This window comes from Lycorma delicatula, chromosome 2 (genome assembly GCF_047948215.1).
Source record: "Lycorma delicatula isolate Av1 chromosome 2, ASM4794821v1, whole genome shotgun sequence".
NCBI lineage: Eukaryota > Metazoa > Arthropoda > Insecta > Hemiptera > Fulgoridae > Lycorma > Lycorma delicatula.
Window position 1 is genome coordinate 203,100,170 of NC_134456.1, and position 27,639 is coordinate 203,127,808.

General features: G+C 29.4%; 1 protein-coding gene across 2 annotated transcripts; it reads left to right on the forward strand.

Annotated features, from left to right (window-relative positions):
• Positions 1-413: 413 nt before the first annotated feature.
• Positions 414-27,514, forward strand: eIF4A (eukaryotic translation initiation factor 4A). 2 transcript variants are annotated; one of them, XM_075357042.1, is made up of 11 exons: positions 414-568; positions 8,132-8,249; positions 9,527-9,674; positions 12,979-13,088; positions 14,442-14,607; positions 17,014-17,123; positions 17,664-17,772; positions 19,344-19,516; positions 20,224-20,393; positions 26,415-26,576; positions 27,239-27,514. In XM_075357042.1, the coding sequence occupies exons 1-10, from the start codon at positions 543-545 to the stop codon at positions 26,557-26,559; spliced, it is 1,275 nt and encodes a 424-aa protein (XP_075213157.1). In that variant the 5' UTR covers positions 414-542; the 3' UTR covers positions 26,560-26,576; positions 27,239-27,514. The 2 variants fall into 2 exon arrangements, with proteins under 2 accessions (XP_075213157.1, XP_075213156.1); XM_075357041.1 differs by having other exon boundaries at positions 415-568; positions 27,423-27,514.
• Positions 27,515-27,639: the final 125 nt, after the last annotated feature.

The following is a 27,639-nucleotide window of genomic DNA, read 5'->3' on the forward strand; positions in this document are numbered from 1 at the left end:
TTCTTCCTACGAATAAGTTATGATATTCTTCGCCTTTAAAACATTGCCACTTAGATAACATAGAATCGTTATAAAATTTTATTTATTTTAAATAATAGTGTTAATATATTTATGTGGATAATAAAAAAAATGGTTTCGCATTTGTTTTAAACGCTTTGTAGTTTTGGTAATTTAACAAATGTAAATTTGTCTAATCTCGTTTTCCGATGTTTCTAGAAAATAAACGAAAAGAAGGTAATTGTTGTTATAAAGATTAGTAAATTATTCCAAACGCATAACTTATATCAATTTTCCTACAACCAAACGTTCATCCGCTGAAACAAATAGATAAAGAACGGTTTCGATATCTTAAAAAATAATCCTGACAGTTCATAATTTCATTCATTTTTTCTTTAGATTAAAAATTGTGTTTAGTAATTTGATTTAACTTTGGAAAGTTTTTTGCGAAAATTAATATTTTTTGGGACATATGATTTTGGCGGATTAATACAAGACGATTTAAGGGAGTTCTTGTCCTTTCTTCCGCAGATACTAAGTGGAATATGTCGGTGACTTCGCCTGATCGACGGTAATTGTGGTTTACTATTCATTTTCTTAATTATATTGTTTTAGATATTGTTATTTCAATATATATTAGATATGTTATGTTTTTACGTGTTTTAATGGTATACTTTTCGTTGTTTTACGTATTATGTGCCTGCATTTTGATTTTGTCTGATGTATTGGTTTGCCAACATGGCGTGGCGTGTGAATTTTACTCGGTAGTTAAGTTTTAGTTGAATTAAGCACGTGTTCATTTCCGATAAATCGTGATTATAAGTGTCCCTAATGCCATCGATATGGTTCAATAGTTGTGCAAAACAATTTTCGGGATATTTGTTTTCAAAATGTTTCTACCACGTTTCAAGGATAGTGCTCGAAATTTCAAAGGTTGGATCGTTAGTCAAGGTCCTGAATTTTGTAGTATAAGGAAGGAATTTCTATTAGAATATCTAGAAGGTTAGCCAATCTGCATACTGTTCACCTGGTTCTTCCAAATTTCAGACTTTTATTATTTTTTACATCTTGTTTGAGTTGTGGGATGGTTCCTGTGGATGCCGATCTAAGTTTCTTGGGTTTTAATCTTGTGTACTTTATTTTTCTTACTGTAATTCACTGCAACATTTATTTTTGCTGATTCAGTAATCATGCCTGAACCACTGGAACTATGTGGACAATTTATTAAAATATAACATTGGTAATTGTCTTGCTGTTTGCAAACAGTAAATACTTAACTGATGGGTGACATTTTTTATTTTATTGTATAGGATTAACAATCTTTTATGTGACAAAGGCAAAGAAATTGCTGCTCTTATAGCTTTTCAGTTTTAACAGTTTTCATATGTATTCCCTTTTTTTCTTGTAGGATAGTCTTAAAACCCATACATTTTATTTTCCATTTGATTCAGGTGGGGGTGCATACATAATACTGCAATCTTTGCTTAAATATTTTTTCTCCAAATTTTGTATTTGATATCCATATAATTATATTAAACTTGTTAGAGTATAACAGAAAAGTTGTACTGGTAATAAAAGGTTGATTACACAATTATTAAATTGTGATTTTACACAACTGATGTTTTTTTTTTTATAAAGCAGTTAAATAATGCTCATCTAAAATACTATTCGTAGTCAATCCCATTTGTTAGTTAATTCATGTTCTCGATTTTCATTTATTTTGTCTGATTTAATTCAACAGATTATTAATCACATTTTTTAATAACGTTTGAATTTTATAACTCTGTCACAATTGAACAAATTTCAGGATGCATTTTTATAGCTGTTATTACAGATGTACTAGTATAAAACCGTATTCATGTTACTGTTTATTGGTAGACTTAAATAATTGCATTTAATGTACTTAAGATTTATCTGGATTTTCCAGCTAAAACCTGCCCCAAATAAGAACACTTTCCCATTTTCAAGTAATACTTACTGTGAATGAATAATGTTTGTCACTTAAAATGCAGTTTCATTTGATAAGGAATCTTAGATATGGAATAGATGTATACAGTTACTGACATTGGTGTGTTAAACTATCAATTCTATTTTTATCATACCATGTGGACAAACCTTGACCCTTGAGCTAGTCAGACCATACAATTTAAAAATGTATTAACAAGTTAAACATTAACTGTGAATTCCTATTGATTAAATTATTATTTTTTGATTACTCTTTGTGTCATATATTTTTAGCAGAAAATATACCTGTTCTGTAATAAATAGTTTTTAATGTTTTATGTTCATGTTTGTTTCTGGATTTTTTTTTTAGACTTTTTAAAAAGAAACTGCCCTAAAAGTTTTTTCGTTGTTAGTTTTTGGAAGAACAGTCCACACACATCATAAAAATTTTCCCCATGTTTGAGGACTTTCTATTTTTATTTTTGTTTGTTTGATTTGTAATCTATAACTATAAACCTATTAAGAAGTAGTTCAACTTTAATAATATTTATTTGGGATATTTAATTTTAGTATATGTACTGCTTTATTAATTGAAATTGTAATTATGTTTGAAGTATTTCAGACTAAATGAAAGAAACAACTGTTGGTTGTTACAATTATTGGGAATTTTGTTATTTTTTTAATTAGTTTTATTAATTCACATAAAAATGTTGCCATTTATTTATTTTGGGGGGGGGGGTTGGCAAGTTAGTTTCTGATGTTAACTTCTGTTAGGCTTCTGTTACTTTTTGTGAATCAATACAGATTTAATGTTGTTAATTTCTTTCATATTCAATTCAAACTATAATTCGTAACTTAAAAAATTATGGGAGAAAGTTGACGGTCACACTACATTATTGTAAAGCTATTGAAATAATCCCCCCCCCCCCCTACTTGTTTGGACCATGTAAGGATCATGATGAATAGCATTCTGTTTCCTGGCCTTCCAGTATTTTTCTTCCTACTGACCATGCTAGGCTTTTTAAAATATTCTTTTCCTCCGGAAACAAGAGATCTGTTGAGTATATGTTCTTTTGATATCTTAAGCAGTTTAAGATCCTTCCTGACCTGAAACCATTTGGTTTTAGTTTTCTGTTTTCAAAAAATATTTGTTTTATTAATTACTGTTTTCCATTTGACACAATGTCTAAAATTTTAATGTTTTCCTGAAATGATGATCAGTTCTTTGTTGTATGAAAAAGGATCTTTTCTAAGTTTATAGATTCCTTCCTCTAACAACACCAATTTCCCACTACCTTTCCATTTTTTCTTTTCTGTAGAAATTCAAGCATTCATATCCACATAAAGCTGCAGGTAGTTACTATCTAATAGGGTCTTTAATTCAGAATTTCGTGATTTTTTTTTTTATTATAATTTGTGCTGTTACATGATTTTTTCCATTCTTTCATGCTACTATGTACTATTCTACTTATGGAAAGCATTCTTTTAGATGTTCTTTTAACATTTTTATTAGGAAGTACTTTTACATTTGACTGAACTTTTATTGGAAATCAATTTAATTTTTTTGTGGTATTAGTAATCCTGTTTCAGTAGAACATTTTTCTAATTGTTCTAGTTTAGTTTATCTTAATTCTGAGTTATTTGTAGAATTACTAATCTGCGAAAGCAAGATTGGTAGACAGAGATTTATATTTTGATCCATTCTCTTTATAACACTTTCCAAGGCACAAACATTAAGGAGAGACCAATCTCCCTTTCAAACACCAGTTTTAATTTCAAAATGAACAGAAACTGCTAGAAATTTTACTTTAGAAAAGGTTTTTGTTAACATTTCTTTAATAATATTTAGTTTTTTTTTGTTTTTTTTTTAATAGAGTTTAAATTCTAGAATTTGGAAAAGCGATTCTTTATGAATTGAATCAGGCTTTTTTGAAGTCAACAAAAATTGCTAGAAAATTTTTGTTTTTGTGGTGCTGCAGAATTGTTTTAAGACAGAATTTGTTTACAACTTTTTTCTGGTCAAAAACTGTTTTGATACTTTAGTAATTCATTTTCAGTGGTTGGTTGAATTTTTTTTTAATATGTATAATTTTGTTTAGAATTTTGCATGGTATTCCCTCTGTTATTATTTAAATCTGCCATATTAATCTATTTATGAAATTGATGTATCAGCACATTCTTCTATTTGGTATTTTTTCTTTAACTGAGATTTCGGGAACAAATTTAGACAACTGTAAACCAATCTTATTTTCTCTGCTTTTTTTTTTAATCTTGTTTTTCTGTGGTGGTTCTGAATGTATTCTTTATTTAAAAAAAAATTACCACTATTAAATAAAGTTATAGAATTGTTTTTTAACTAAGTCCAATGTTTTGTAAAAGAAAGGTCCTTGCATACTTCAGTTGCAATTTTTAATAGGTTGTAGACAATGTATTTACAATGAAATCAAAAAAATTTCTTTTACAGAAACAATATTACTTTGAGTTTTTTAATAACATTACTTTTAAAAAATTACTTTCATCTTTTGCATTTTCATTTAACTAACTTAACTTGTTACTAGATATATTAACTCCTGAATTGTAATGAAGTTTTGTTTCATTTTATTAATTTACTTTCTTTACATATTTATTAAATCAAATGCCAGAGGCATTCATTTTTTATCCATGGAGTAGCATATTTCTACCAGTTGTGATATCAGCTTGTAGATTTTGTATTGAATGATTAGATTTGACTTTCTATTCAGAATGAATATTTGCATTAGATTTGACTTTCTATTATTCAGAATTAATATTTGCAGACTTCTTGCACGTTTATTAACATAGTTTAGTGAACTATGAATTTTATTTATATTTACTTAACAGTAATATTTAGTAGATTAGTTTAGTTTTATGAATTTCAAATACATTTGACCTACAACTTTCAGATAGGGTTACTAAACGTTTACTTGCATATTGGAATAAGAATTTTTCAGCTAACAGCATTAGTGAATTTTCATAAAAACTTCATTAAGTTGGAAAAATTTTGTTGCAATATCTTGGGACTGAGATAGACAATTTTTCAAGTGGCTGCTGTGATGAAATAATTGATGTAAGAATGAGCAAAATTTGATGAGAGTAAGCATAAAAATTTGTATTCTGATGTTTGTTTAACTAAGGTTAGAAATTTGTGTGGTACTACGTATTAACCCCACCGCAGCTACAGCTTTATTTAAAAACAAAATGTAAATCTGATTTTGGTGGGAAATGAACAGTCTCTTTATTAATTTTAATAAATGGTTATTTGTATTTATTTATTTTATAAATATAATTTAACAAAACTTAACCTACGCTCGATTCGCTCGCTAACCTTGACTAATTAACACCGTAATTTTTTGAGTATTTATTCAATAAATTCAGTAATTATTGCAATTATTTGTTATTAAAATTTATTATTTATTAAAACACTCCTGTTAATTAGTCAAGGTTAGCAAGTGTAGGTTAAATTATGTTTATAAAATAAATAAATATAAATAACCATTAATTAAAATTAATAAAGAGACTGCAATGTTAAACTCTTATATCGCTCCATTTTCCACCGAAATCCGATTGACTACTTTGTTTTTAAATAAAGCTGTAGCTGCGGTGGCATTAATACGTAAGTACCTTTGGGTTTTAAAGTAGGAATAAAAGTAGGAAGGGGTCCAAAATTGTTACAAAACTTCATAAAATTCTAGTGTCTCAATTGAGTTGTTAACGTAATGGTTGATTAATAATATAGTGTTGTCAAAGTTCAAAAAGCATGATCTTAATGCACAGTATTTCTTTATGGTTTGTCTGAAGGAGTGTTGACACTGATAATAGTATAATGAAGGGAGATAAAGTACCATAACAGAATATCCTAAACAGCAATGTGCCAGTTATTGGTTCAGAAATTCACTTCCACCCTACCCATCAACTGAGCTATCCAAACTATAGATATATAATTTTGCTTCACTTTAAATTAATTATGAACTTAAAATTCTGAACAGTTAACTTGTCACAGTGAGATTTTTTGTGAGGAAAACTGCATTGATTTACAACCCAATTATCTAATTCAAATAACTGCGTAAATTAAAAGAATATCTGAATGTTTTTACTAAAAATAACTAATTTTTCCTTGTGGTATGATGGAAACTTGGTCTTTTTAAAATTTCACCAAAATGATTGAAATTTTGTAACATGTTTTCAATGTTATCTCGCTCTAGATATTGGTGAAAGTTTTTGAATTATTTTTTACTGAGAACTTTCTTTAATATTGCTTCGTAAGCAGTGTTGTAATATTTAACCATAATCCCAGTAATAGGCAGGGCTAGATGAATCATCAAAGAAATATATTGTATACACTTAAAAATAAATAAAAAACTTACATAATTTTGCACTAGAAGACTGACTTTTCGTTAATTTAATGTTGTTTAATTTACTAACAATATATACGTTATTGCAAGAAATGGCAGCGTTCCACCTTGTAGCATTATAACGAACCATGCTTCTAACTTCCCCACTCAAATTTTTTTGATCTTAAATTGATTGCATCTCAATCATTCATAAAATTTTCACAACTTTACATACTACAAGATATTGAAATTTCAATGAAATTGATCCAGTATTGGAAATTTTCAAACAATTTGATACATAGGCCCGCTTACACGTGGTGCCCACGAAAAAAGTAAACCTGCCAGAATATGGAATATTGAATAGAACATTAACATCGTAACTTTTCACACAGGATATTGACATGGAAAAATGGAACAAAGGAAAGAAACAATGTACATTTCTACATAAGAACTCCCCTCCCATGAGTCTCGTGATCGTTCCACACTTCCATGCTCCAACTGTCAGTTGTCTGACAGGGCTACTTTTTCATGGCTCATATATATATATATATATATATATATATATACTAAAGTATACTAGTATCTACATAGTATGCTTGTAAAAAATATAATGATAAAAAGTACTCCTAAAAATTACAGATTCTATTTAAATAAACACATCAGTGACTTTTTTCATTTATTTTAGTAGTAGCATTTATGTCAACATGTCATTATTACGTGATAAAATGCACAATTAAGGTATTACACTGTTCCATGCTTTTTTTTCACATGCTTAAGAATAGGTCATATTACTTACCTATTCCCATAGCTATCTGTATAGAGATAGGGATGGCTGTGGGATTTGTGAAAGTCATAAAAAAAGAATTTTAAACATGAGAGCAATTGCTAAAATTTGATGCTTTCCATTCTTATTCTGTGTGGAATCTTCTCTGTCAAGCTTTCCATTTCTTCCTCATTACATTCAACATTTTCATTGACATTCCAATTCACATCTTAAATTTTAAATTGTTCATTTTATATCAATTTTTGTACAAAATATGCATTTAATGTTTTACAAAATATTAAGAAAGCCAATTAAATTAGGATTGTTAAATTGTCCTTAGACTAGACTCATGACCTAAGTATCCTTTTCTTCAACTGATGTCTGTACTTGCGTATTAACGCCACCGCAGCTACAGCTTTATTTAAAAACAAAGTAGTCAATAGGATTTCGGTGGAAAATGGGCCGATATAGAGTTTAACATAGATTCAAAACAGTCTCTTTTAATAAATGGTTATTTATATTTATTTATTGTATAAATATATAACCAAAATTAACCTACGCTTGCTTCGCTCGCTAACCTTGACTAATTAACAGGAGTGTTTTGATTATTTAAATAATAAATAATGTAATAATTACTGGATTTATTAAATAAATACTAAAAAAATTACGGTGTTAATTAGTCAAGGTTAGCGAGCGTAGGTTAAGTATTTATAAAATAAATAAATATAAATAACCATTTATTAAAATTAATAAAGAGACTGTTCATTTTCCACCGAAATCCGATTGACTTCTTTGTTTTTAAATAAAGCTGTAGCTGCAGTGGCGTTAATACGTAAGTACCCTGATGTCTTTTCTATGACAAAAATTTCATGATTAGTTCCATCACAACAGAAAAAATGCATTCAATTTTAATGCTATAGGAAGTGCGCGTGGTGTGGTTATCTATCAAGTGTAATAACAAACCTAATGATGAATTAAATTCAGAATCACTGTTTTTGTTGTGTAATGTTACTTTTTGTATCTGTTTGTAATGTTTAATTAATTATTTATTCATGTAAATGAATCTGTTTTGTTTAAGAAATAATGATGAATGGGATGGTGACAAAAATGGGCCTAGCATAGATGAACAACAAACATTTGATAGAGGCCCATTGGGAATGGACCCTGATGGGATCATTGAGTCGAATTGGGATGAGGTAAGTTGTTAAATAACATTGTTTTAATGATTTCTTTTGCTGTAAAAATATTTACTGCAACAAAAGTAAGTATTTTCTTCTAGAAGTAACTTTTTTAAAAAAGAAAAAAATTATCATAAATATTGAACTAGCCTAGTTCTAACAGTTTTTTGTTACTGAGATTTTCATTTATTGAGATTAAAAGTGCTGCCACACATGTGGAGCTCTAGACCACATCCACCGATTGTTTACCTATTTTATTTATGTAAATGTAATATTGCAATAAGAATTTGAATTTACACTTTTGTTTTATTCCTTGAGAATTTTGATGAGAAGTATAATATTAGAGATATTATTTTTAATTTTTAACAAAATAATAGCTTGTATTATACAACTTGTTAAACTAAGTTAAAGAAATTCTGTTGTCTTAAAAAGAGAATGTTAAAATTTTAAAAACATTATTTAACATTTAAGTGTGTGATTATGGATATCGGATTTTTTTTTTAAAAATTCAGTATTAATCTAGTAGGCAATCTACTGCTGCAGTTAGTTCTTAGATGGTGCCACTGAAACGCTATATTGAAATAAGAAAACAAGTAAATAAATCGAATTATAAATATAATTAACCATACTTTGTGCGCTAGTGAAGGTTAGCAAGTGTAGGTTAAGTTTGGTTAACCCACTGGGTTGGTCTAGTGGTGAATGCGTCTTCCCAAATGAGCTGATTTGGAAGTCGAGAGTTCCAGCGTTCAAGTCCTAGTAAAGCCAGCTATTTTTACACAAGAGTTGAATACTAGATCGTGGATACCGGTGCTCTTTGGTGGTTGGGTGTCAATTAACCACACATCTCAGGTATGGTCGAACTGAGAATGTACAAGACGACACTTCATTCACACTCATACATATCATTCTCTGAAGTATTATCTAAACGGTAGTTACCGGAGGCTGAACAGGAAAAGAAAGGTTAAGTTTGGTTAGATTATATTTATAATGTTATTTATTTTCATATTTCAATATTGCTTTTCAGTGGCACCATCTAAGAAGTAACTACAGTGATAGATCGCCTACTGCATTAATAGCCAGCTTCCTTTTGAATGTTTACTTTCTACTTAAATTCGATAATTAAGAACTTTGTATGAAAATATCTTTTAGATTTCCAAAATATGAACTTAAAAATTTCAGCAAAGATTGTGAACTACAATTAAAAAAATGACTAGTTAGTAATTAGGGTTTCTATATTATTCTCTAAATTTTATGTACAATTTACTTTTTTCTTAGTTTTTTAAAATGTGTTGTAGGTGGTTGACAATTTTGATGATATGAATTTGAAAGAAGAACTTCTTAGAGGTATTTATGCATATGGTTTTGAGAAACCTTCAGCTATTCAGCAGCGGGCTATCATGCCATGTGTTAAAAGACATGATGTGATAGCCCAGGCACAATCTGGTAAGAACATTTGTAAAAAGATACATTAATGTTAGTTTTTTTTTTATTAAGGATGTATAGTAAATACAGTGATTTTTAATTGACTATTGGGATTGTATTATTTTTATCTTATTCTTATATTTCACTCATTGTAACATGGACTGACTTAGTTATTTTCTTTTGTGTATACATACAAGTGTTAAGATATTATTACACTTGAAACCGCACATCATACGCTTATTTTTTGTGGGGCTAGGGGAAATAAAAAAAAAAGGGTGGGTTTTCAGTGTCCTAGGTCCAGTAGTTGACTATTAACATACCCACCAAGCTGAAACCATACTTCATCTGTGAAAATCACTTTATTTGAAATAAAATATCAATTAATGTTGCTTCTGATGAAGTTTTTGATTCATTGACAGTTTTGAACCCTTTTAGCATAATCTGCATTAGTTAGCTCATGGAAAACCTGCATTTGATGTGGATAACATTTCAGCATTCTCCTCGCACCAGTGTGGGTTGAACCTAATGAAATGTTCTTTTCCCCTGCTTAGTTTCCATAAAGGTTTATGAGGGGATCTTGTAACTGCTGCCTGTATGACCTACATTGATAAAACTGACCTGTTGGGCACGTTTCTGGTCTAATACTGAACCTATTTCATGAAATTTTTTATTATACTTATAAATAACAATTTTCAGTGATGCTTCCTTTTCAAATTTCTTGCTGAACTTTTGAGATTTCATCTAAAAGTTTCTATTCCGAATGAATACATCATGTTTTCAACATTTAACCTCACTTTAACAAACACATGATTATTCAACCTTGTTCAAAAGCCAGTTGCTTGACACAGTCTGACAATATTCAAATGTGCAGGCAATAAACAGTCCCCACTTCAGTTCTAGTCGTACCAACATCTTCCACGTTATTTTACCCATCCCAATAATATACGTATTTAAAAAAAAAAATGCATCTAGTATAAACTAGTGAGTGATGAGACCCCTTTGAAGCAACACAGTGTATTTACATATTTGCTTATATCTAAATAGCATCATAATAAAAATTAAAAAATTTTTATCACGAAGAAATTGAAATTTATTATACATAATTACTAACAGTTTATATGCTTGATTAATTTTATAACTAAATAGAATAGTGAAAAAAATTGCATTAAAATATTCAGTTCTTAAAGTGGTGCTTTCATCATCATTAGTGTCATCTGAAAATAAAAAGTGTTTTATTTGATTTTTCCTTCCTCAGAATTCATATTCAGTTCCATCTAATGCATTGCTAATGTAACAATTTTTAAATCCTTGTCCCTTGTCTAATGCTCTATACTGTTACAGAGTTCCATGACTTTGTAATATTCTCGCATAATAAGCTTTTCATTCTTCCAGTAGGATTTAGCTGATATAAATTATAATTTTGTTAAGGTTATTTTAAAAAGGCTTGTTCTTGACATCCAAAACCTGTAACTGTGAAGTCATACCACCAGGCATTATAACTAATTCTGTGGACATTCTTTATTTCTGATTTTGCATTTTCTGTTAAATGACCCCTGATACCACCAGGCATTATAACTAATTCTGTGGACATTCTTTATTTCTGATTTTGCATTTTCTGTTAAATGACCCCTGACCCCTGAATGCACCTAATATTAATATGGATCACTGTCTTCCTTGACCTAAGTTTTTCTGGCCAGACTGTTTTAAGCCAATCATTGACCAAAGACTCATCCATCCAACCTTTTTCGTTAATAGTAACTGAAGGTACTTATTACTATAAATAAAAACTGTAACAAGCACAATGTAAATACAGACTGGTATAATCATAAATTATAAACTAAAATAAACTATGAAACTAGTTCAGGTTAAGTTCAGTGTAATCCAAATCTAAGTTGGCCCCCCACCCATTTTATTGGAGAATGCAGGAAAAAATCTCAACTTATATTCAGGTAAATACGCTATGTAAGAAATATTAATAAATATATTTTTAGATAAATGTAAACAGTACTTGCTTTCTTTTAGTATAAAGTTGTAATATATAAGTTTATTTGAGAAATAGTGCAGGTTGTCATTGTTTTATGTATAAAAGTTGCAGAATGACTAGAATCTCTTAAATTTAAAATAATTATTAGCAGCTTTATTGCAGTAATCCTCTTTTCCCCACACATTTCTTATATCTTGTATTTGCTTACTTATCAACATCTGGTTTATAACCATATTATTTAATACTGCTTATATCAGAGAAGTTAGTTTACAATTTGATAATCCTTGTACAGAACACCACAAAAGCAGTACTTTGATAAGAATTATGTAGGTATACAGTTCTATTTGCTTGAATTTTGGTTCAGGAAATACATAATTCTTAAGTAATTATATCAGGAGCTGCACTTGATGTACTAGCATACAGTACATTACAGTTTTGCATTTTCCTAGAGATCATTTTATGTATAAGGATTTAGAATGAGCTTAGGAGAAAAAGAGATAAGCCAGAATTATTTTTCGTAAAACCTTCCATTTATCAAACTGATTAATAATCTATAAAACAGTGAGGTAAAATGCAGAAGCTCTTTTCCAGATTGATTCTCATTGTTGTAATTTTACCATAAATTTTAAAGTAATAATCCTGAGAAAATTAGCAAAATTAATTTAGTAAAAAAATGAAGTTAAAATCACTCTTATACTGAAGTACTAACTAGGAAACCGTGTTCAGCCCAGTTTGTACATCAAAAAATTTAAGCTTACATTTTAAATGTTTGACTTATACCTCTTAAAAAAATGTTACTTTTTTCAATGATCAATTAGGTAAAAACTCCAAAGTAATTTTTGTAATTAGAGTGACCTCTTTAGATCTTAATTCTAATATGGTGGGAAATAATAGCTTAAACCTTGTGTTATTCAGTTCTGTTTAACTTCAGTTTGTGTTTCAGAAAATAGCTAACATGCGTAATCCTAAAAAAAGCATAATTTTGAGGTCCCTTTCTTGAAGCTTTCTACAGATGTAACATATATGGCATAGAACTTTTGAAAAAATTGCTTCTATTGGTATTTGAGGTTTTACAGAATTTTCATATTTGTGTTTGTCTGAATATTTATTTCTGAATTTTAGAATTTGTGTGTTGAGTATGTGGCCCTTAAATAGACTAGACCTTGTATATAATTCACCTTCATACTATACAATGTTTGTTTTTAGTGTTGATTGAATAAACATTTCATTGAATCAGTGTTAAGGTTAATTTTAATTTTGTGTGTTATAGGTTGCTTGTATTGTTTACATGTGATATCGAGATTATCTTCTCTATAACCTATTATGTTTGTCTTATTTTAGGTACTGGCAAAACTGCCACTTTCTCCATTTCAATTCTTCAACAAATAGACACCAGTATTCGAGAATGTCAAGCATTGATCCTTGCTCCAACCCGTGAACTTGCTCAGCAAGTAAGTTTTTTGTATGAATTTTGTTAAATTTCTGCATAGGTGAGGGGCATTAGATAACATTTATTATTCAGCCTTATATTAATAATTTTTAATTAAATATATATGTATATACACTTCTTGTTTATCTTGGAACTATGATACCAGCTGCTCAGTATTTTGTTAGTCAGCAGGGAAATGCATATGAAATTGTGTTTTGCTGATTGCAGAGTATGAACAACTTGATCATGCTCTGAACAAGTTATTCATTGTGGAAAATAAATATATGTTGTGCTGAACGCAACATATCTTTTAAGTTCAGGACTGTTACACAACACATAATAGTTGGGAGGCAGAAAGTTTTTTGCAATAAAATTCTATTGATAAAATAGTATAATATTTATAATGAATCTACCATGGTATTTTTTTAGCCTCACACCTGATTTGTAAATGGTTTAATTACAAAAAATTATGTCTAATGAGAGGTGTGCAAACTTTTTTTTATTCTTAAAAGTATAAGAATAATAAATTAATTGGTAATGAGGAATATAGTAACACTCCAATCCTTCCAATATCTAGAAAAATATTTTTTTAATTGCTATTGTCCATATTAAGAATGAGACCATATTAAATCCCCCGTGTGTTAACTATAATGTAATTTTAAATTCTAAATATTTTTCAATAAATACTTTTATTGAAGAATTGAAAAATATCTAGATGTTTTGACTTCAAAAATATGTTCACTCTTTTTCTTGGTTTGTGGGAACCCTTTTTCTTATTAAATTGTTGAAAGCTTTTTCTTCAATAAGTTAAGAACAGGGTAGATTGAAACAATAGTGTTTGTAATATTTTTAAAAACATTGAACAATTTGATCTCTGAAAGGATGCATCTCTATTACTCATTTATAGGGCACCAAAATTTTAATAACTGCACTTGTACACAGCCATACTATTTAATCGGTTATAAGATAAAGTGTTAGTAAACTTATTCACTAATGACGAAAAATTTTCACAATTACAAGCTTAAAGTAATATTTTAAGTTAATGAGTACAGTAATATTAGTTATGTTAACATAAAATTTCAGAATGTTTCATTAAGTTTTTATACTGAATAGTAAAACTATGAGCTTTTATCAGACTAGATATAAAATTTCAAGGTTAAGTTAGTGTAGGGAGTAAATGATGAGTTTGTAGAATTATGTTAGTATGAATTTTGTATACTTCCAATGTTTAAAAAAGAAGATCTGTGTTAATTATTATGTAAGTTAAATAATAGAAATTGTTAAGTTTATTAAGTAATTATTAATTGCATGATAAGTGAACAGATTGATTTTTCCTTAACACATCATTAGTAAAACATCTGTGTTCGTTTTTCAGATACAAAAAGTCGTAATAGCTCTGGGAGATTTCATGAATGCTATGTGTCATGCATGCATTGGTGGAACAAATGTTAGAGAAGATATGCGCAAATTGGAAATGGGTGTTCATGTTGTTGTGGGTACCCCTGGTCGTGTTAATGATATGATCAATCGTAGAGCTCTAAGTAAGTATTATAATAAGGTTATTTTATTTAATGTACAAATTCTGTACAGATGCAATTTTATTTACCACAATTGAAAATGGGTTGTAATAAATAATTTTTACATTTATTATGTTAATTAGAAAATATTGTTAATGAACAAAAAACCAATAATAAAGAACGCAACTAATAAATTAAAATCTGCTTTGTAAAGATCAGAAAAAATTAAATGCTTATCTGATTTCAGTGGTTTTAAAATTTGTGAAATGATGAGCATTTTTTAATGGGGGGTCGGTCATTGAATTATGTTAAAATGTTGATTAATGACAAAAATCTTTTGCCCAATAATAATGTTTTCTTTTTTTATTCAAATGCTAATTATAAAATTTCTGGAAGTTAATTATATATGAGGTCTGTAAATAAAGTATTAAGACTGCTCAAAAAAAAAATTTTTTTTACAATCCATGTATTTATTATACATCTGAAATCACCTCTGAAATAGTTCCCTTGGGATTCAGAAACGAGAATATCCTTCAGATGGTCGGTTACATTTTTTTTCTACAGTTCTAAAATGGTGTCCTTTGAGGTGTTTTAGTCGGGAACAGGAAAAAGTTGCAGGGACTCAAGTCAGGTGAATAAGGTGGTTGAGGAACTAAAGGAATGTTTTTCTTTGCCAAAAACTCATTAATTGAGAGTGCACTGTGACAAGGTGCATTATCGTGATGCAGCACCCAGTTAGTTGTCTTTGATGGCAGGTCTCACACGGGCAACTCTTCTATGCAGTCTCAAGAATTTCTTTGTAAACATATTGATTTACAGTGTTCTGTAGGCAAAAACTCGTTATGTTCAATGCCATCCTTACAGTTTTATACTTTCTTTACAGTACCTTCAAAATAGACTGTTACAGGCAAATTATGATATAAATTTACATATAATTTTACATTAAATTTAATTTTGAATTGAAATTTAAATGTCTATTACTATCAAAGAAACAAATTAGCATGGTTTTGATATTTGATTTTCTCATTTTTGCTTTTTTGGGATGTGGTGAATTTGAAGTATGCCACACTCCTTGCTCTCTGGCATTTTGTTTCTGGTTCGTACTCAAATATCCAAGATTCATCACCAGTAATAACATTTTTTTAGAAAATCAGGATCAGCTTCAATTTGCCTAGAAGATTGCAGCACACTTCAACCCTATTGTTTTTCTGTTCAACGGTAAGGTTTTTTGGGACCAATTTTGCACAAACTTTTTTCATGTCTGATTTGTTTGTCAAAATCTGATGGACTGTGGTACAGTTTAAACTCAATTGTTTTGCAATCGCTCTGACAGTTTTATCGGCAGTTGTACCGTATCAAGCTTCTTATTTGCTGAACATTGTCATCACTTTTTGACATTTGGGTCTTGCAGAGCATGGATCATCTGCAATCGATTCCCGGCCATCTGAAAATGCTTTAAACCACCTAAAAACTTGGGCTCATGACACAGCATCATCTCCATATGCCCTTTTCAATATTTAAAAAGTATCTAGAAATCTCACACAGTTTAACACAAAACTTGATTGTTCAACGTCACTCATAATTAGTATCACTCATTTTTATAACGCGCAACAAAAACTTCACAAAAAGTTTGTTTACGTCTTACGTGGCTACAATAGACCAAAAATATTAATACCTAATATAAATCAGCTGTTCATATAACCATATGTTTACTAGTAACGTTATAGTGTTGCCACTTTGGCTGTCAAAACAACTCATTACTTTATTTACAGACCTCGTATGTCATAATTTCATTGGGCTTTAAACTGATTTAAAAAAATAAAACACGGGTAGCTGACAAAGAAGATGCAAATATATCAATATGAAGATAATTGACTAAGGAACTGTTTTCACCATATGTTTTATAAATTTAACCATATTTTATGGTATTTTATGCTTTAAAAATTTAATATTACACAAAAAAGCATATAAAGGATGAGGCAATTCATAAATGTCATTTTTAAAATAAAATTAAGATAATATTGTTTTTAATTTACCAAACCTGGGTAATACTAAATACTAATTGAATTATGTAAGTATTCTCCATTATTATCCCAAGGAAGTTGGAAATTGATTGAAAACATAAGTTTTATGGTTTTTCTTTATTAATACTAATCCTTAAAATACATTCTGAAGGAAGTGCATAATGGAATATTAATGATACCTAATAGATTCAAATGTCTTTTTTAATAATCCAGTTTGCATAGATTACTTAAGGTTAAAAGAGTTCTCCGTTGAATGAACAGTGGGAATTTATCTTTGCCTAATGACTGCAGGAGTCACACAATTAAAATTAATTATAAAAAATTTAATTGTTTATACTACTATAAAGTATTGTTACAGTTTTCTTTTTATTCTAATTTAGTTTTTTCTCTGTACTTTTTTTTACAGAAACAAACAGTATAAAAATTTTTGTACTGGATGAGGCTGATGAAATGCTTTCCAGAGGTTTTAAGGAACAAATCCATGATGTCTTCAAAACTTTAACAACAGATGTTCAGGTGACAAAAATATGTTTTGATTGCAATATTATTTTGTGAAATTAACGTTTACAGTTGTGAAACGTAGCTCAAAAGCAGTTTTAAAAAACACTTTTTTCATCGCTGATTTGCAATCCAGACAAGTAACTTGTTGCAGCTTTTCTTGTTACATAAAGCTTGCAGTTGTCAGCAGGCTCCAAATCATGACAACTTCTTCCTTTACATTTCTGGAATATCAAGTAATCAGTTAAATGCTTAATTTCTTTATGTCCAAATTATAAATATTCTTTAACGTCAAAATCTGGGAACTCAACTATATATTTTGTTGCTATATATGTCTTTGAAATATTAATTTAGTTATATTAAATTTATCTCAAGAGTGTGAAGTATCTTAATATGAGTTATCCTATCAGTCTTCCTGCCGTTATTAGACTATTCTTGTTATTAAATTATAATTTACAATTAGTATTTAGTTAACTTTATTAGAATTTTTCAAAATCAAATAGTAGTCGAATGTCAGTTTGAGTAATAATCATTTATGGTTGCTTTCTTTAATTTCAGATTATTTTATTGTCTGCTACAATGCCATCAGATGTATTGGATGTTAGTAAATGTTTTATGAGGAGTCCTATTCGAATCCTTGTTAAAAAAGAAGAATTAACTTTAGAAGGTATGTATGGAATTGAAATACAAATAATTAAAAACAACCAGTGGGAGCTTGACTAAGAATTTTATTTTATTTTTAACAAAGCCATTTTCGGAAATATGCGAAGTAAACAAATTTTTCTAGTGGAAATTTATTAGCATAAATCACTTTACTGGATACCAGGTCTTAGATTATCTAAAAATGAAAAGGCTGATCCTGAAGCAAGAGAGGTCATAGGTTTTCTGTTTTCACAGACATGATGAAACTTATCCATGAAAACTGGCAATATCAGCGATTGATATAGTTAGGGACAAATTACATACACTTAAGCTTTATATTTGTCAAACTTCTTATAATTGATGAATTAGTTAATTTTAATCAGTATTCTTTTTTTACCTTGTTGGGTACATAACTTTTTGTCATGTAAGCTGTTTTTTCTTTCGTTTACATTTTTACCTTTCTTTGTTTATGTGTTTAGATCAGAATTTTTATACTCTCATCTTAATCTTTTAACAAAAGTTTGAATGTTCATACATATATATATATGTATGAACATTCAAACCCAATTATTAAGGTTTCCTTTGAAGTCAATTGTTTTGGAATTAACAATTTTTCAGATAAAACCTTTTTACAGAATTAACCAGTTACTTATGTTTATTTTTTAATATTTGGATTCTATTTACAAACTTTGATTTTTGGGTGATAACCCATCTGTAGATGATTGACTTCCCTTAAAACATATCTATTGCATGAATAATATTTCAAATTAATAATAAAGTAGACTTTTTAATAAATAATACAAATATACATTTTAGTAGTTCATGTAGTAATTTACTTATCTCTTTTCTCCCTTTCTGTTTGTCAAAAAATATTCAAGATATTAGAGATAAAATATTTTTCATTGCGTAACTAATATATTAGAAAAGTTAAGGAAATCTAGCTTTACCCAGTAGGCACTTCAGTCATAATTCACTACAATTTTAAATATTGTTCTTTTTATTAAATATTATTTTTTATTTAGTTTTAATTATTACTTATGTTAATAATAAGTTGTATATAATTTGTATATTCAATGTTAAAAACAAGATTAGTGGGGTGTTTAGATTATGTTGATATAATACAAAATTCAGTACCTAATCTACCCTTAACCTTTATCTACACTTAAACCTAACAGATATTTTGTATTCACCTAATACAAAACCTAGTTAATTAAATGAAATAATAATACAGTATGTATGAGAAAATATATATTTTGGGTAAATGGAATAGAACTGAAAAAGGAACTACAGGAGATGAGAAAGTATAATCTATCTACTAAGTAGCATATATAAGTATTCAGCTGCCAAAATTATTTATTCAGACCCTCTTTGCAGGTAATATTTAAAAAAATGTGAATAAATTAATGAACAATAACCTAAGTTAATAATTTAAGAAAGGCCTGACTGAATACCGCATTTCAGCTTCTCTATGTGTAATGTGACATCAATTTTTTTATATCATTATTTTGACTTTGAAAAGTATTACTTTTAACATATATTTCAAGTGTTTTTCTTTTCATTCTCTACATGAATAGTTATTAAGAATAATTGTTTCAGGTATCAAGCAGTTTTTTGTCAATGTAGAAAAAGAAGAATGGAAATTAGAAACATTGTGTGATTTATATGATACATTAAGTATCACACAGGCTGTAATTTTCTGCAATACCCGACGTAAAGTAGATATATTGACTGATGAAATGCATAAACGTGATTTCACAGTGTCAGCTATGGTAAGTTCTTTTTTATTGTCAATTACATAGTTATTTTTTTTAAATTGTATCTTGTAGGGAGAATTCAATTTCCCATAATTATTTTTGTCATTTTATTTATGATTTTTAAGTTGGTGTATAACAAAATATTGTGAATTTTAATCACTTTGATACAAACGGCCAGCCATATGATATTTTTTTTTAACTTGTACCGTAAAATGTTAGAGGTTTATATCTTAGTAAATAATATTCAATACAGGAAATAGAAGGGGTATGATTGTTTCATTCATTGCAATTTCAGTTTTTAAGTGGCATTACTATAGACTGTCACTGTCCCTTGTGAAAGTAGTCAAGAAATACATTGTGCCAGGTAGTAGCCTGAATAAATTTTGTATAGTTGCATCAAGTGTTAAAACATTCATGTTCCTTTGTTTAATATTATTTCTGTTTGCAGTAGTAAATGCTGTAAGTTGGCAGCTTAGTACTTTTTAATTTAAAGCATCTGATTATTGGAAGACCAACAGCTTAGTTACTTGCTGTAGTGCCCACCTGAACGTTCATACCATACCCAACTTGCCATTGTAGTGAATATAGATGACCGTTCTCTTTATCGATTAATAGTAATATTACAAAAATAGAGGATAATTACTTCCTAAGAATAAAAGAATTTTTCTATGTAATTGAAAATTATTTTATCTCATAATTAATGAATGTGTTTTATGTTGTAGCATGGAGATATGGAACAGAGAGAGCGGGACATTATTATGAGACAGTTCCGTACTGGTTCCAGTAGGGTCCTTATTACCACTGATCTTCTAGCCCGAGGAATCGACGTTCAGCAGGTCTCCCTTGTTATAAACTATGATTTACCGTCTAACCGAGAGAATTATATTCATAGGTAAACATTAAAGAATAATACTTTTATATCTTCTTAATATCTCTAATCTCTATGGCAGAGTGGTAGAATCTCTGCCTTTTTATTACCAGAAGGTTCTTAGTTCAAAATCATAGTCAGGTGTGGCATTTTTCCATGTACTGCAGTACAAAATTATTTTCTGTAAGAAAAATAATTAGGGTAGCTATAAATTCGGCATAGGCATGATTTTATTGGTGGAAGAATAAATTCAATTTATTATATTTTAATAATAAATACATTAACATAATCTTTGCATTGTTTGCATTAGCTTAATACCAGGGTAGATCTACTGTTACCTCAAATTGAAAGAATCATTCATAAGGTTTAAGATAATTGCAAAGAGTAAATAGTGACGTTTTTACTCTTTTATTGTTGAGGCTTATTCACCTACTGGATTTTCCCTGTCCGGTGTAGTGCTGCCATATTCCATTCTGGAGTCAGTTGCTGTTTTAGGAAGATGAATTAGATTTGAACTATATGCTTCAATTTTATTTGTTTATATATAAATATATGTATATATTTACCCATAAACACAAAGCATTTCTGAAAGCTGAGTACAATTTCATTCTACCAGCACTGTGATTTGAGCTCTTAACAAGTGTATTTACATACGCTCTCATTCATTGACTTTTCGATAGAAGTCATTACAGCAACAGTTTTTTGTAGTTGTATAAACATTGTTTATAAAAGTCAATTGAGAATCTTAGCAATTGTAAAATTAGGGAAGTTATCAGATTTTTAATGTGAGAAATTCAAACCAGCTGATATTAATCAGCAAATTAATGAAATTTATGGTGAAAAAGTTATGAGTGACAGAATGGTTAAAAAGTGGTTGCGGCAATTTAATAAGAGGCAGTAGTACTCACGGCGAACAAAAGAATTGGTGATCTTTGTCCTGAATAACAATTTGATTACATGAATGATTGAAAAAGTAACTAAAAGAAAGTAAACTGTTGAAAATTTCTTTTTTATGTATTGAGTTGCCTGAAATTTTATGTGCAGTTCTGCATGAAATCACCAACTACTATTGTTGGGTGCCAAAAATGTTGATGGAAGTTCAAAAAACCAAATGGACTTTTTGTTCAATCATTTATTACCCGATATAAAAATGAAGGTGATTATTTTTTTAGCCAGATAGTGTTTGGTGATGAGACTTTGGTTTCACATCTCCATAGAATAAACTGTAGTTGTGGATTGGTGGTGACACATGTCTTAAAAAAAGAAGTTAAAACCACCACTTTTCAACACAAGATCCTGGCAGCGCCTTCTTGGATAAGAAAGGAATTTTGTTTTTTGACTTAATGCTGAGAAGTGAGAATATAAAAACTTCATTGTGATACTAAAAATGAGCCATGCAAAAAAAGGGAAAGGCATGCTCAGTTTTGGGATTTTGTTAGTTTCACAATAATAATGCTGGTCTGTATGTTGCCAGTGAAACTTGTTTGATTAAATAATTTGGCTGGAAGCATCCACCTTATAGTCCCAACACAATGCCAAATGACTACCACTTGTTTCTCCATCTGAGGTGATTCATTACTGGTCATCACTTTGAATGTGTTCATGTGAATAATGCTGTAGAACAATAGTTACGGCAGTACAGTATATTGTATTTTTATATATTCTATAATCAATTCGGTTAAGATGCCTTGTAGCCTGTATAAACATCTGTTTTTACACTTTTGCAAATTGATCACATATTGCTTGTTATGGAAGCATTAGAAAAATTCAAAAACATAAGTAATAACAAAACTATTACTATTATAGTAAAAAAAAAATTGCATAAACAGTAAAATTGATTAAATTAAAAGTCAAGTGTGCAGATGGGAAGGTATTGCATCTCTATTCATAGATATGTTGCTATACATGTGGCAGTTCAGTATAAAAGCAGGCTTATTAATAGTGGGGTTAACACATAGAGAGGTTGTTTCTATTTTAATGTATTTGCATATCTGTTTATACAAGGGTTATTTTTTTTCAAGGTCTGATTGGTCACGAAATTAAAATCACAGTGTAAATAAAAAAATTTTTATTTGCAACAAGTACTTACATAGTTATGCTATTTCTCTATATAGTCGCCGCTCTGATTTAGACATTTGTCATTGCGTGGTACCTACTTTCCAATACCCTCGTCATAAAATGGAGCCGCCTGTGTTTCCAGCCATGTTTCCATGCTGGTCTGCAGTTCGATGTCCGTGCCAAAATGTTGGCCTCCTAGCCAGCGTTTCATGGGAGCAAAGAGGTGAAAATCGAATGGAGCCAAGTCCGGGCTGTATGGTGGATGATCAAACACTTCCCAATGAAATCGCTGCAGGAGCTTCTTTGTTACAGCTGTATTGTGCAGCCAAGCATTGTCATGGAGAAAGACAATGCCTGATGACAACATTCCTCTCCGCTTATTCTGAATTGCCCTTTGTAGACGTTAAGGAGTCACGCAGTATGAGGCTGCAGTGATGGTCGTGCCACGTTCCATGAATTCCGCCAAGAGAACTCCATTCCGGTCCCAGAACACAGTAGCCATACACACTTTCTGTTGGAGAAGATTCACTTGAACTTCTTCGGTTTACTGAGAGAATGAGAATGCATCCATGGTTTGGATTGTTCTTCAGTTTCGAAATGGACCCATGTCTCGTCCCCTGTAACAATTTTGTTCAAAAAAATCTTCTCCTTCATTGTGGTAGCGCTGTAGAAACGTTGGAGGCGTCCATTCTCATTGTTTTGTGATGGTCGGACAGCATCTTGGGAACCCATCTTATACACAGTTTGCAGTACTGACATCTTGAAATCTCTCGCTCACAATGGTGTAGAGAGCTGAGCTTGAAATTTCAGGAAACGAATCGCTCAATACAGAAATTGTGAACCGACGATTTTCTCTAATTGCCTCATCCACTCGCTCAATGAGATCATCGGTTGACACTCGCTTCCTTCTCTGACTGTCTGCATCATGAACATCTGCACGTCCTGCTTTAAAGTTCCTGCACCATTGTCACACTTTGCTGTCACTCATTGAAGTTTCACTGTACACATTACTTATTCGTCTATGAATTTCAGCTGCATTACACCCCTCAGCCTGAAGAAATCGAATTACTGCACGCACTTCACACTTGGCAGGAGGTGCTATTGTTGTAGACATGTTTATGTGCTACCTGCTTGTTCAGAACTAAACAAAGTGACGCGGCGTGATTGAAGGCCATACCTGAGATGCTGTGCAACACATCCACAAAGGTTCATCCAATTTTTGCACGGGTTTTTATTTTACAATCAATCAGACCTTGAAAAAAAATAACCCTCGTAGAAACTTAGCTCACATTATTATTCATAATTTACAAAATTGTATTCACAATTGTGAAGTTGTGATTAGGTTGACTTCAATGTCTGTTGTAATCTTAGCTCAAAAGAAAATTGAATTTTTATAACATCGCAATTGTACAATGATATTAAAAAGTAATTTTGGTTAATGTAAAGTAAAAATTACAGATTGTATAAAATGGGATAGGTCACTGTACCTAATCCATTATTGCTTTTAATATACTATAATTTGTTTCATGAAAGCGTGCAGCCAACCAAAACATAAAAGTATGATGATTATAATTTAATTTAGCATAATCCATCTAAGAAAAAAACAACACTTCTCTTTGCTTTTAACATAAAAATGAAGTAAAAATAACTTGTAATAAAAAAATTAAAAAATTGTGATAAAATGATACATTTAACTTAAAAATAAATATTTTAAGAAAATTTTACTACATAAAAATTTAATCAAATAAAACAGAAAAATTATTTGGGTATTTCTTCAATACCCAATAAGCTACTACTGTCTGTTGAACTGTCATCATTTCCCAAATTTATCATATCTTCAGTATTTTCATACAAACTGTCTGCTCACTTCCCACGCTTTCTTTTTTTCTTTAATTGGATGTTGAATGCAATTTTTCTAACCATCTATCTACTAAACACCTATCAAAAAAATTTTTATATCATTTAACGTAATGTATTATTTCTCTCAATGTAGTCTTCGATTTTTGCTCATATCAATTCTGCCTGGTTAAAATGGCACTGATATGGAGGAAGGCTGAGCATGATAATTGAGATATTACTCATTCATTATGAATTCATATTTACATCTGCTGCACAGTTTCGGGAGACAAGGATTAGGTCATGATTACAAACGCCACTAAACGAACTTGTAATTTACATTTTTACAGCGACAAAATTTGGTTAGAAAGTTAAGCAAACTGTTAATTTTTTAATAATGTTTAAAAATTAAACATAATAGTGCTGTTTTAATTTAACCTATATATAACTGCTGGGCCAGCAAGCTCATTGGTGTACTACATTATTGTAGTGTACCAAAAGTTGGTTTAGTTCAAAATGTTGCTTTAGTCTTAAATACTACACTAGTTTTCTATATATTTTTGATAAATTGCAATTTTGACTTATTTCTAAATTCCATTTACATGAATCTTTTCCAAGTTCCTAGAAATAAGTTAAACTATCTGTTGTTATTATTAAAATATAAAAATAAAGAAATTTTTACTTTTTTTTTATAATCTTGTGCTAAAATTCTTGTCATAGTTTTGAAGTTACTCCTAGTAGAATTCATAACTACATTCTGAGTGAATTGCAAAATTCATGATTTGTATTGAATTAGAGTAATAAATTAAACTTGCTCATAATTCAACGTTTTGAATGTCTAATTTAATGTTGAATGCACTTGCATTTAATGCATACAGGTAACAAAATGAAATAAAACATGTTTTAATGTTTATTTATTCATTTATGTTGTTGATTTTCGTAGTATATTAGTCAGTTTGTTAAATTATGTTCAATTCTATTAAATTATTTGATTTTCTTGCAAAGAACCCCCCCCCCCATTAAGAAAGATCTTTTAACTAGTAACTTTCTGTAATGATAAGATCTTAAAAAGAATGTCTATAGTTTATAGCAGTTTACAAGACAGAAAAAAGTTATTATTAAATTACATTAAATATGCCAACTTTTTTATTTGAAAGTTGAGTAAATTAAAATTAATTCATTTTCCCAGTTTGGAGGAAGTGAACTAAATGTGTTAATATTCATTTTATATTGGTTGTGTTAATGCAAATACATTCCTAACTATTGGTTAAGTATAGACTGAAACTAAATGATGCTTAAATTTATTTTTTACTAGAAATAAAACAAGAAAGGTTTGTATATATTGTGAGACGAGTAGTATCAAGTTGTAATGTGTAATGTATACACTACTTCACTCCATTAATAAGTAGACATTTGCAATCTTTACACTCAACCATCTCACTGTGGATTTCTGGTTGTATGAATTTCAATAAGAAATTGTTCAAAAAATGGAAATTTAAAATGCTGCTTTCTTTTTGTTTCCCAGAAACCATCATGTTTTCTTGAAGAATCTCCATAAATTTAAAATTATTTATATAATTTGTTAGCATTATGATGTATTTGAAAGGTGGTAGAATTACATATAAGGTTGATTGCAGGAGTTGAATATCATAAGCTCTTATTTTCTTATTCATGTACAAAGGATTTCACCCTGCTTATATTTATTTACTTTGAATGCTGCTTTTACATTCAAAAGAAAGCTTTTTGTTTATTTTCTCTTGTCTCATTGTCAAACCAAGGATTTATGCTTTATGAAGATTTTTTTAGTGGAATTTAAGTTTATGTAGTTACCATTAATTTTTACATATTTTTCTCCCTTATAATTTCTCATTTAATACACAATTCAATTTTTAATTTTATTTAAAATTCTTTTTTCTCTGCTATATTGTGCACATTAATTGTTTATTTATAAATAAATGGAAAAATTTTTTTGTAAAAAAAAAAAATATAGTTAAGAAAAGTAGTATTACTTTATTCACAGAAAAGAAAATGCTCTGTTTTAACATCTGTAATAAGTAATAAACCCATGATTCCATTGTTTAAAAAAAAAAAGAATAAGCGGGTACTTTTTATGTTGGTTTATATTAAAACTGTGTATGATGTTTGTTACAGAATTGGTAGAGGTGGAAGATTTGGTCGTAAAGGTGTGGCAATTAATTTTGTTACGGAGGAAGATAGGCGTACACTTCATGATATTGAACAGTTCTACAATACCCATATAGATGAAATGCCTATGAATGTCGCCGACCTCATCTAAATTGAATTTGAGTTGGTGTGAGTATTTGATGAGACCCGCGCTCGTGATATTGTGACGTGCGTATTTTTTTGACTTTGTTAGCCGATCAATCTGCTTAAAATGTGCTCTTGATTCTACTGTCAGACAGCGGAGAAGTGGCTATTCTTTAATATTTTATATTGAGGACTTATAAAAGGTTGGGTTTTTATTAGCCTAACCAGTTTGTCAGGTTAACTGACAACGGGTCTCTTGTAAGGGACAGTTATTATTAAATTGATAATTGGATTTGGTGTATTGTTTATTTAACATTATTATTAATTATTATTAACCATTTACATATATTATATTTCTGTGCTAGATATTTATTAGGTACAATTTATATAAATATATAGTGAATGTTAATTGTGCATTTTGTAGGGGCTCAAGTAGTGTTGAGCAAACTGCTCCCAGCAGTTTCCTTGATAACACCTTACCATGAATATTATTATTATTCATTTATTACAGTATTTAGTGTTCCTTTTATGCTTCTCTTTATCTGTTTATTGTATGTTTTGTTATGTAATATATTATTGTGTTAATACAGGCTGGTTTAGTTTCCCAAGAGGTAGAGTGAGAATTTTTCAGGAAAAATATTTTTACTATATGGTTAATATAAAGACATTTTTTAGTTATATACCATCTCTTATATTTTGTTGTTTAGGTAAATGCTATGTGGGGTTATGGAGAGGTTTCTTTAATCAGAAGAGATGTAGGAGGAAAGAAATTGTTATCAAGCATTATTATTAATTATTCATTTGTACATTTATTTAGTAAAATAAAATTTAATATTTAAACATTAATGTATTCAACATTCTGTAAAATATAATTCTTCTTCTGTATTACAGGAATATCAACCAGTCCATTCATGGGGCGGACTTTTTAATTTTGGAGGAAATAAAGATCCAAATTCCAAAAAATTCTCAAGCTCATCAAAATATTATTGTTTACTCTTTTCTCCTTTGTACTACCTTTATTTCCTGTCCTAAATTTAAAAAAAAAATATCTCGTCTTAAAAAATTTTTGTCTTTATTTATATTATTTAAACTTTTTATTCTTCTGAAA